The sequence below is a fragment of the Crinia signifera genome, chromosome 4 (genome assembly GCF_055691185.1).
Source record: "Crinia signifera chromosome 4, ASM5569118v1, whole genome shotgun sequence".
NCBI classification, from domain to species: Eukaryota; Metazoa; Chordata; class Amphibia; order Anura; family Myobatrachidae; genus Crinia; species Crinia signifera.
Genome location: NC_139220.1, coordinates 243,173,413 through 243,185,957, shown reverse-complemented (window position 1 = coordinate 243,185,957; position 12,545 = coordinate 243,173,413). Strand labels below are relative to the sequence as shown.

General features: G+C 42.2%; 1 protein-coding gene across 7 annotated transcripts in view; it reads right to left on the bottom strand.

Moving 5' to 3' along the window:
* LOC146075202 (uncharacterized) overlaps positions 1-12,545 on the bottom strand; it is a 93,934-nt gene that overhangs the window by 24,720 nt on the left and 56,669 nt on the right. For 2 of the 7 annotated variants that reach the window (XM_083184185.1, XM_083184184.1), the window contains exon 2: positions 7,161-7,339. In XM_083184185.1, coding sequence (XP_083040311.1) covers positions 7,161-7,339 — 179 coding nt within the window. Of the gene's footprint in view, positions 1-6,930; positions 7,340-7,518; positions 7,832-12,545 lie in introns of those variants that run through there. The other 5 variants (XR_014473523.1, XR_014473522.1, XR_014473521.1 and 2 more) reach the window with 5 other exon arrangements.

The following is a 12,545-nucleotide window of genomic DNA, read 5'->3' as shown; positions in this document are numbered from 1 at the left end:
AACATGCAGCATACATACACACATAAAACACATAGCATAAATACACAAGACACACAACAAACATACATACATACATACATACATATATACACTGAATACATACATACATTAATCACACACCTCAGACATACATCCAATGCACACAGAGAGCATACTTACACACATACATACATACATACGTACATAGAAACACATACAATACACACACATAGAGCATACATACTGTACATAATATACAACTATACTCTGTAAAGCGCTGCTGAATATGTGTGCACTATATAAGAAACTGGAAAAAAACTATGCGCAGCCATGTACCAGCCGTACCCCTCTGCCAGGCCCGCCCGCTGAAGTACTGCTTCAAGAGGTCAATCCCAGGATCCTGGGAATATCTGGATTGACAGTTTTTAATCATGGGAATAAAAAAATGGCCCTGGTTTGAAATAGCTGCAAGTATAGAATTTAAAGATAATATTTTTATATATTTTTAATTAAAAATTTAGCCAAGCCTTTAAATGTCAATCTGTGTGTCATGGTGTTGACAGAAGCAGAAACTGTAAGAAAACTGTGAGAAGCACATATTAAAGGTGTGGGTGTAAGCATTCATGTCTCAAAAATGGCTGTCACTTAAATGTTTTATTTATTTATTTTTTCAAATCTTTTTTTATTCTGTTTTTTTTTTTTTTTTGTTCCAAGAACAAATATGATACAGCAAAAAGGTTATAAAAGCATGTCAGGTACAGAGTATGTCAGCAACTATGATACAGAGCTTTGGTAATAAATACGCACATGACAGAGGTAAATGTCAAATGACAGTACATAAAATACAAACCCTTCCAATATTATTATTGTTGTTTCATTTTATTTATAAGGTACCACAAGTGGTTTGCAGCACCATACATATAGCTTACAATAGGACATACAGGGGACCCGCGGGGGGTGCGGATTACTTTACATGTATTCTGTGTCCGATCGCCACGCTTTAGGCTCGGTAGCTCGCTGCGCTCGCTACACTATATAAACTCAACCCCATGCGTAGTTGGATAGTGGGGGTATGAAATCACCCATGGGTGACTATACAATTAAAAATCGGGTTTTTACAATGAAAAATGGCATTGCATCGCATGAATTGTGTGCCACTATATTGCATGCGATGCAATACAATGAAAAACTTGGACGCCCAAATATTACACAAGTACCGAAGTTTCTCAGCTGTCCTCTGCATTAAGTACAATAAGGATATTTTCTTCATAGACATCTTTATGTTTTTGATAGGCAAACTCAGTGGTGCCCCCACAGATCTGAGCAGCTATCTAATGTTGCCTAATGGTAGAGACTGCTCTGGAAAGAGATAGACAAGCCATGAAATGGCAGGTGCAGTGAGTGGCCTTAGTACCAGGTTATGTAAAAGGCACACTTTGATGAACGGGTGGGTTTTCAGTGCCCGTTTGAAGTGAGGGAGATCATTCCAGTGAAGATGAGCAACACGGGTAAAATCTTGGATAATTGCATGGGATGCAGTGACCAGGGCAGAGAAGAGACGATGGTCATTGGCCAATTTAAGACAGCGGGAGGGTGTATGTTGAAAAATGAGGTAGGGAGTGGTGAAGTTAGAGAGGGCCTTGTGTTTGAGGGCGAGAAGTCTGAAGAGAATTTTGTAAGTGAACCTTTTATTGTGACTGTATCTGCTACCCCATAGAGGGAGAATAGAACCTTTTGGCGAGCACAACGAGCAACCGAGCCTGCAGTGTGGGCAGTGCAGCGCGCACCCAAGGGGCTTCATAGCCCACGCCCCCCCAATCCCCACTATCGGAAGTTCATACCACACTCGCAGCTAAATTAAACAAAAACAATTAACAAAGTCATGTACACTACATGAGGTTTTTTTAAATATTTAGAATTTTAAAGGTAAGTATTTTTTTATGTTTATTTGTTACAAATGTGCTCTAGTTTTGTACTTGTAAGTGAATCCTCCAAACTGAATATTTCAGAACTAGAGCGCTAATTAAAGAATATGCAGCTAAGGTTGTATAAAAAGTGAGGCTGTCAACCACCACCAAAGAGAACACATGCAAGAAAACAGAATTTATCCAACCAAGAGCGCTATCTCCTGTTTCATCATAAAATCATAAATTAATACATAACTTAATCAGTATGAAGTCACTGTATTATTAATCCAACAGTCCAAATTTATCTGTAGATACAATCTCCAATCTCAACCCATACCGGCATAATTCCAGGGTGGGGTGATTGGGAGAAAAGAAAGAGATACAATTGGTGCAATGCTTCCAACACAATGCAAGATTTTTATTTTCTAAAAATGCACTCAAAAACAAGTGAGGATAGTATAGCGTAATTGTTTCCCAATAGGCAAATATTGCTGGGCATTCCACTTTGTTTGGCAGAAAAGAGGGCACCAAATCTGCAATTAGTAAGCCACCAAACCAAGCTACCAAACAGAGTATTTAATGATAGGGTTGGTTGGAGAAAAAACAGAAACAATTGGTGCAGTATATCCAACAAGGTATTTAATCAATTAAAAACACTCTCAAACACGTGGTAAAATATAAAGCATGATACAAGTCCAAAGTGCCAAGTGCTGCTGGGCTCACACAAACGGTGCTTTAGGGGAGGTCCAGGGCGTCCAAGTGCCGGCTCAAGGTACCCGGTTCTCCGTTCAGGAGGCAGCAGTCACGTCCACAGCACACTTAGTGTGCCGTGGATGTAACTGCTGCCTCCTGAATGCCCTGGACACCCTGGACCTCCCCTGAAGCACTGTGGGTGAGAGGATTCCGTTTGTGTTATACACTCTATCACCACGCAGCAAATCAGGAGTTAAATATACTCAATAAGTAAAGGGAACATCAACAATTACTGTCTTCTGGTAACATTGTCTAATAGAAGATACATTGTATCATCCCCTGATGCAAACAGCAGTACAGTTCTTTCTGATGTGATTAAGAGTCCCTATTGAGCTTATTTAGCATTGTCCAATATTATATAAGGATATTGTATCACATTTATAATACAATAAGCATACACGGCACGCCCGCACGTGCAGTTTTAAAACACACACACGTTCACTTGTCTGTTTATTTGTGTTTCTTTTATTATTTCGCTTGCTTTTACTAATCACAATAAAAGGTATATTTTAGGACTCAATCAATTGTAGGTGCACCACAATAGGACAAATCTTTCTTTCTTCTCATGGTCTTGTTACAAATGATTTTTGTCAGTGGTAGCACACCTCTACATTAATGGACCATATATGCAGGGGGTCTTCTTGTTATATAAATACTATTAAAAATACATGATCTTGTGCGATTGAACCAAAACCAACCAAACTGTGGCCCTCCACCTGTTGTGAAACTACACATCCTAGCATGCTTTGCAATAGTTTTAGCATTACATAATAGCAAAACTGTGGCAAGGCATGATGGGACTTGTAGTTTCACAACAGCTGCAGGGCCACTGGCGTAACTAAGCTACCGCAGCCCCCGCCATGGCGGGGAGGCGCAGAGTAACTATGGGCGCCTGGGGGGCTGCGGTGCTATAGTTACCCGCTGCGCTGCTGCCCGGCCGCATCTGCGGTCACTGCCCGTCACTCGCTCCCGGCGCCGGCTCCTGCTGATAATGAAAAGTGACACTTAGAAAATGGCTGCCCCCGTATTGCAGACAGTTTTGGCAGCCATTTTCTAAGAGTCACTTTTCATTATCAGCAGGAGCCGGTGCCGGGAGCGAGTGACGGGACAGTGATGCAGATGCGGCCGGGCAGCAGCGCGACAGGTATGGGTATGAAGGGGAGGGGGGGGGGTATGGCGTCGCGCCGGGGGGGGGGTGGCGCGCCGGGGGGGGGGGGGCGCGCCGGGGGGGGGGGCGCGCCGAAAAAATTTGGCGGGGGGGCGCAGAATATATAGTTACGCCACTGTGCAGGGCCATAGTTTGGACATGCCTGTCTTAACTTAAGTAAGTAGCCAATTCTATTAGTACTGTAGATGAGTGGACTTCGGCTTGTTTTCAGGTTGAACAAACTATTCGCCTTGGGTGATGCTAATCTTTAGACAAGATGACAAACCTAATCTTCACAATAACATGTTATTTCATTTATTGATAAAGGGAAAAACCTCTATTTATTTTCACTTGACCCCTTCCATACCATGAAGTGAGAGTAAAGACATTTTATATTGAAGAACATTGTTAAACAAGGAATGCCATCTGTGATGTGATGAGGGGAGAATGAGTGTGTAGTTTGGTGTATCGTAATGAATTGTTCCACTCTGATGTGCTTGGTCACACTCAGCCATCACTGCTGCCTGATTCCCATCTTTCATACAAGAAGCATTCAGACAGCTGTCAGAGATACACTGAACCTGCCATCCCAATCAGCTGTCAAAACGTTCAATTCACTCACAATTCAGGAGAATTTTACTTGCATTTGAATTTCAAATTCCAGCATTTTGTATTTTTTTTAAATAAAGTCCTAATTTATAATCAGCCACTATAAGTAGGTCAGGCAGTCACTAGGCGTCTCTCAGAAACGCTGGTGTGAGTTAATAATAGTCTGGAAAGTTGGAAAGTTTTCACTTCTTTAGGTATAGACTCCAACGCATCAACTCTATTGTAACTATCTTCCTGCTTAGGGGCTTATTTATCATGTCCATCTTCAGATGCGGATGTGCTGTAATAATATCGTCCCGAATTGCAATGCATAAATTGATTACATGGCATGGATGTTTAATTTATCACATGCAGGGACAGAGCTTGCACTCTGCAGTATTATCGGGGCATTTTCTGTAAAATATACCCCGAGCCTGTGCTGCCGACATTGATACTACCGCTGCCCTCCCCGTTGCAATGAAACCCCACACCTGGGAACATCCCCCCCTATCCCCCATTAACCTACCCGGGGATCAATTCCTGGAGGGCTGATGGTCATTGGGGCTTCCTACATCCGTAAACCCTGTGCTGTAAAGTGAGCTGCCGCTTTGCAGCGCAGAGCCCCGATGACCGCCAGTCCTCATCAGAGTATTAATCATTGGACCCTGGGTAGGCGAGTATCATTTACTTACTTTTTTTTTTTCATCAGAAACACATAGCTGATCACATTGGCCCCATCCCTACATTGCTTCCTCTAGCTATTTGCAGATAAAGCAGTGCATGGGGTATGAGATTCGCTGTGAACCCTGTATTTACCAGTAGAAGCTGGGATTATTATCACAGGGCTCAAACTTTTTTTTAAATAAATGCAGCCAAATCATATTTTCCATCCTATAGGAAACGCAATCTATTTTCTACAAAGGCACAAAAACTTCTCCAGCAGCCCTTTAATGTATTTAACAGATACATCTGCCCCACAGTCTGTGATATGTCAGTTAGGAGCTGATTGGCTGGTTGTTTAACACTCTCCATTGTATCACATTTGAAGCTTAGTGCATCTGACACTTTAAAAGCTATCAACCTGGCACCCACCAACCAAGGCTGCAGGGGTTAGCCCTGGGCTTATTGGGGGCAGCCCCATTCCCCCAGGAACCCTGACCAGGGCTGACCAGTCACAGGGAGAATGCTTTGGCCAGGGAACCTTGTATAAAAAGTGCTCCAGTTTCTTAGGACGCAGCAATCAGATCAGCACTGCTGGCATTAGGCATCTTTTTCCAGTGTCGGAATGGTGCATGAAAGACCCACCAGCGAAATGCAAAGGTAGGAGTTCATGCTTAAGGGGTGTGGGCAGTTACCATGAGGTAAGAAAAGTCCACACAAAAACTTTGACAGCCATTAGGGACCATGTATCTGAACTTCTAATAGAGTAGCAGCAATGTGTACTGTAATTTCGGTGCACTGACTGAAATTTAACATTCTAAGGGAAAAGGATGTGGCCCTTGGGCAGTAAGGCCCACCAGCAAATTACACTGTACAACTGTGGGCCAGTCCAACCCTGTATTTTTCCCACAGGTGCCTCTTGCTGTAGCGCTGTAAACTGAGGTAATCTCAGAATCAGGCCCAGACTGTCCTAAACGTAACTGTATTTAACCAGGACAGCATAAGTATAACACAACACATCTTACCCCTCAGTCAACATACCTTCTGGCAATTAGTCTTGCATTCTTTTATAACTTATCTAATCCTCCTGTTAACCCTAACCCCCATCTCCCATTGGCAGCCTAACCTCTTGAACCCCCACCCACAGCCTAACCATAACCCCCAAAACCTAACGTTAACCATTTCCCTAGTGCCTAACCTCAACCACAATAGGGTATCGGGGGAAAACCGGACCAGGACAAAATCCCCGGACCGCCGGACCGGACAACAAACTCTGCATTTTGGGGCTTGTAGCCTCCGGTCCGGGGGGTGTCCTGTCCGGGGGTGTCCTGTCCGGGAGGCTGCCTGTGACACCTGTCACCAGGTAGAGGAGGAGGGGTAGAATAAAGCCTCCCTGTATGGTCCGGGCATGTAGCAAAAACCGGACGGTCCGGACCACCCGGGGAGGCTGTAATCTCCCCTCCCCCATGTCCCTGGTGATAGCTATAACAGGGACCCCCCGGACAGGACCCCCCCGGACAGGACCCTACAAGCTCCGGACTGCAGATTTTGATGTCCTGTCCGGCGGTCCGGAGTGTAGTCCGGGTCCGGTTTTTACATAGTCCCACCACAATACTCCCCGATGTGATCTGTCGGTGATCCCACTATGGGGATCCCAACTGCCGGTATATTGACAGCATCTTTATTATACTTGCAGTAAACAGGTATCTGTAGTTCAGCAAAGACTAGCAATTATCGGCAATGTAGAATGAAAATGTCTTATTTGTAATAAACATTGTATATAGCTAAATAGCTAAGTTGTAAATCGATTGATATCTAAAAATAAAAATGCAAACAGAAAAACTCTTTATTTTACTTATTAAATATATGTTCAGTTTTTATTTCCACCTTATATAATTCATCTACAGTATGTCCATTCTCCCTGGAATGAAAGCTCCTTTATTTTTTTGATATACCCCTGGACTTTCCTTTTTTCATCCCTAATTGTTGTCAAGACAATGACCTCAACAAGCCAGCCATATTTAATTATCTTCCGCACCTGAAATATGCTTCAGACAAGTAGAATTGTGCAGCAAGCCTATCAGTCACGATTCTGTATTAGCACGTCGCTCTGTGTGCTTCATTACCATATTTGAGCTCCCTGCTAAATGGTAAATGAGGTGGTTCACAGTGCATTTCTTCTTTGTTCCACACGCTGCTTGTTCCACTCTCATCCTGCAGGCTAAACTGCCGTAGTCACAGCAAACCATGCGTGGCGTATCCCTCTGCATTATTGCTCCCATCCCAGCTTGCATGGGTGCCAGACCTACAAGAACATAAATACATTTTAGTCATTGAGGCATTAGCATTTTTTGATTATAATTTATTGCAATCCAAACAGCCGGCAAGGAACGTAATCTGTTATAGTCTTCAGTCCAGTTGCATTTATAAGAAAGGGATCACACATATCTCCACAGTGATTGTGCTGTACTCCTAACAACTTACAATAAAAAGATATCCATAAGATTCAAGGAGCATTTGCCTCTGGCTTTTAGTATGATGTATCGTTGTCCTCTATGCTAGCAGAACAGGCTTTCATCTCACCATGTTTGCTTTCAAAGTGATGCTGTCATTTGCTGACCTTGATAGCTCCTGGTCAAGAACATGGTGATGTTCTTTTTTTTCTCACCGTAATTATAACATCCAGTGTATCAGTGTGGTGAGGTATAATTTATAACGTGCAGGGTCATATTAAACCACTGATGAAAATCCCCTATGATATCACAGAAATAAGCCAATTAAATGTCTGTAGGCTACAATCAACACCTCCTTGGATTGGTATGCTGATTTCTGCTCGTCTACATCTCTTCTTTGGTTCAATGCATCTTTGTTATACTATTACATACATTTATAAGCAGGTACACATCCCCAGACAGTGTGAATTGTTATTATCACTCCGAATGATAGAAACAGCAGAAAATCAATTGCTGTACAGTGCAAGCAAATTACTCAGTACTTACATAAAGTTATGCCGCTAATATAGATACATTTAACCCCCGTCCTTTATTCCAAAGATTATCATTTAACGCATGCATGCTTGTGAGAATGTTGTCATGCAGCATAAGCAAGGGAAGGCCGCAGCCAAGACAGGTAAGATTGTCTCCGAAAAGAATCGTTCCACTATTTTTATAAACCACCCCCCCCCCCCTTGTATTTGTTTATTAAAAAATGTAGGTATACCGTATGATAATGTTCCATTTATAAGTTTCCCCTTTTTCTTGGGACAAAATGAGAAACCACCTCCCGCAATTGACCTAATCATGGGAGGTGGGCACGTCTCCCGCGATTAGGCCATGCCCCCAAAATTTTACTGGGGCCTAGCATACCTCTCGGCAGCCCTGGGAAAGGCCTCCCTCAATGAAAAATGTTGTGTGTGACTTCACGCAGCCGCCATGGCACCCCCCCCCCCCATGCAGACCAGACCAGATACACTTTCGCAAAAGGGTCAGCCGTCGCCGCCACCCCTGTCCAGCACTGAAACTGCGATTTCCTGTGATCGCAGCTTCAGGGCTTGCTCATGCATGCTTCGTCGCATGCGCAGAAGTGTGGAAATCCCAGAGTACAGATTATCACACTTCTACAATCAGGTCTGAATCAGGCCCACAGGGAAGGCATCTTGATATTCATTGGCTCCACCATAGGCCCAATGCAAAGCAAAATAATTTCACTAACATTGAAAACTCTTCGTAAATGTCTTTAATTGACATTGCAGTAATAATTAGCCAATCATTATTTCAATTAAGAGGTTATTAAAAGTCAGTTATAATGCAGAGAAACAGGGCAAGCTGTGCAAATCTGAAAACCCTATGCAGTGCCGTAGCTATATATTTTGGTGGCCTATGTCAGAAAAGGAATTGGTGCAAACTACTCAAAATAGGGACAGTGCGCACCAAAGGCCATAGTGCCATATTCATAATGCCCCCATGGTGCCTCATACACGATGCCCCCATGGTGCCATATACATAATAACCCCATGGTTCCATATACATAATGCTCATTTCTGTATGCCACCTAATTACATCCCCTCCCCCATTAGGCCGAGACAGGGCCAGTGGTAGAGTTTTTGGCATCCCCCTGGAAACTGCAATGCTTTTCTGTGAGAATTACTGTGCAGGGCCAAAGTGGAGGTTAAAATGTTCCACCTCACCATTGGAGGTGGTGGAACTCAGTTCCACCCCGTTCCGCCTCACTGTAACCCCTAGGGGAGGCCACAGCAACAAACATTGGTAAGTAGAGTCACAATAACAGCAGGCATAGGACCTATCTACACGGCAGGCATTTACAGACCTATGAAAAATTAAGGGAGCATACAGTGACAGCTACACAATACAAATGAAATAATTTTCCCCGTCACACAATATAGGGTGAGATGTGATAGGGTGTAATTTTTTAGACAGTTAAAAAATCGCACCAAATTGCACGTCACATTTGCAACTTTCAGCTGAAAATAGCACATGTAACAGGGTGCGATTTTTAGAACAAGCGAGAAATCACTTGTGATTTCTGGCTTTGTTTTGTAATGGGAATGTGCGATTTTTTTAGTAAAAGGTGTGATTTTTTTTTATGGGAGTGTCCAATTTTTTTTTGTAAAAGTTTTTTTTTTAAAAACAGCGTAAGGTCCCTACCCCCAATCATTACTAGCCTCAGACTCTCTGAGCAGGTCCTGGTTGCAGAAATAAAGGGGGCAAAAGTGCTGCAGTCCCCCCGTATTTCAAAAGCCAGCACCAAGCTCTTGAAACGCTCCTTGGTCCAACCGCATTCGGACTGTGCAATCCTTTATGGTAGGCGGGGCTAAGAACACTCGGTGGCCGTCCGAAATACGCATCCGACCGGGTCAACTAAAATAAGGGCCATAATGTGGATGCTTTTGTAGACATCTTTGAAAATAAGTAAATCTATAATTGATATATATACCCTTAAAAGTGAATAGTGAAAGCAAAAAACATGTTATAAAAACTTTAAGAAGGAATATAAATTATACACTCATGGTTTATATGATCAGTTATACCCTTCAAGATATATAACATGCATATCTAATAAATGAAAACTCATGACAACAAGAGTTGGTTGAAAAATGTATCAAATTTTATATAATTCCATATCCTTTTAACTGAATAAATTATTATTATGGCGGTTGACAGCAAGAAAGGACAACATAAAGAAAGTTGACTGCTATCATTTTTAGCAAATGTTGAGACTCTTTACCCCTTAATTTTGTTGACACTCTTTTCTGGACTGTGGGTTTCCCCTTTTATGTATTCCCCAACTATAAATTGTGTGTGAGTGAGTGAAGCTCTGCTGGCTTGTCATATCTGAATCGTGTGATTCTACTGGTTTCCCCACCTCTCTTTCATCAAATTTCCCCCATATTCTGTTTCTCTCTTGTTTATTCTTCCTTGTCTTTATTTTTAGCTCACAAGGAACAACTCAATTAACTTCTTACTGCTGATTAGGAAGCCAAGATATAAGTTTAAGTCACCTTACTCTCCAGTTATTGCCATAAAAGCCAAATAAAATTGGTTGAAATTTATCAGGCGCCCAATGGACCCTAAATGGAAGCTTAAATTAAATTATGTGTTATCCCATTCTGTAATTGGTCTAAAACATTTAAAAATTGATTAAATAGAGTTGGATTTTAATTTTTCAATGTAGGTTTGATTATCCCAATCTGGAATCTGGGAGACCCTATTACATAAATATATAACGTTAGTTTCTATGTTCCTAAATATGAGCAGGTGACAATGGGACAAAACTTTGTTCCACAGTAAATCCGTTCTACAGTAGCTCCCTCCAATTAGATGCAGAGACACTTGAAAGCACGTGGTAGACTTTCACTTCTATATTAGACATATTATTTTAATCACTAGACTTGCAGGAGCCTTAACCCCAGTAATTCTTCTTCCTCGTCAACGGTCATCCAACTTTTTTTTTATTTAAAGGTCCCAATCCCAACCAAGAGTTTGACACTTTTACATCCAGGGGTGTCAACAAGGTAACAATGAATCAAAGGGGGATTGGGAATCCGGGTAAAATAAATAACAGGCTCAACAGCCAGGAATGGCAAAATCAATTGGGTTTTGGATACCTCAGCAGCAGAGAGTAATCCATGGAAAACCTTTGGCCAGTGGGCTGAACTGCTAGGGTGTGCAGGGCACTCTGTTGATGTTGTTGCATATTGTATTCAGATGCTGTATATGGTATGGTATGTAGATTATGTTTTTATATACTGTTATGCCATGCAATAAAGGTGTCAGCTCATTTGGATTTCAGTATCATTTGTACACTGATGATACGCAAATCTACCAATCTTCCCCAGATTTGTCATCATCTGTATTGGTCCATGTCAATAAATGTATTTCTGTATTTCACCTTGGAAGTCATCTCGCCAAATCAAACTCAACATATTGAAAACAGATTTACTTATAATTCCGAAAGCGAAAGAGAAGTCACCAACCTGATATCTCCATAGCTTGATAGTCAAGTTGACAACTTGACCATCCACCTTACCCCACAAACTCGCTGCCTGCTGTCATCCTTGACTCTGAACTGCCCTTTGTTTCACACATTCTATCTCTCTAAATCATGTTACATGCATCTAAAAAACATATAAAAAATATAACTATATCTTACACAATACACTCTCTAATCCATGCACTCATTGTCTCCCGCATTGACTATTGCAATAGTCTCCTTATGGGTTTTCCAAGAAAAGACTCACCACTACAATTCATTTTGAATACAGCTGCAAGGCTAATCTCCCCAGCAATGCATTAATCACCCGCTGATCCGCTCTGTTAGGGTCTCCATTGGTTGCCCATATTCTACTGTATTCTACCGTATTCAATATAAAATACTTCTACTCAGATATAAGGCAAAGGGTATGGTGAGATGCGCAAACAACTGTGTTAGGTCAGAGGGTGGTCAGCCCTCCAGTTCCTGGAATGAACAGATTGATCCCATCCTGTTGTGCTTTTAGGAACAGGCTGTAGTCCCACAGTAGTAGAACAATGACACTTTCTCTGGTGGAGCCGGATGAATCAGGAGATTTCTGAAGTTAAGACTGGCTCCTGAAGACACTGGTATCCCATACTAACTAGGGAAATGCGTTGAGCTTATACATTTACCACTAGGACATTTGAGAGCTTATCCAGCTCTGGGACCTTTGGGTCAGAATATTGATTTGAGACCTGATTCCTAGACATGCAGCACCTCCTGATCCATCTTGGCTCCACCTGAACAAGCTTTCGTTGTGCTACCAATGTGGGACTACAGCTTGTTCCTAAAGCACGGCAGGATTGGATTAAGCCATTTAACTTCAGAAATTCATGTGCAACATATTCTGATTCATCCGGCTCCACCTGAGAAAGTGTAATTGTGCTACTACTGTGGGACTACAGCCTGTTCCTAAAAGCACAACAGAATTTGATCAACCCGTTTATCCCAGGAACTGGCAACAACCATATGCTGCCCAG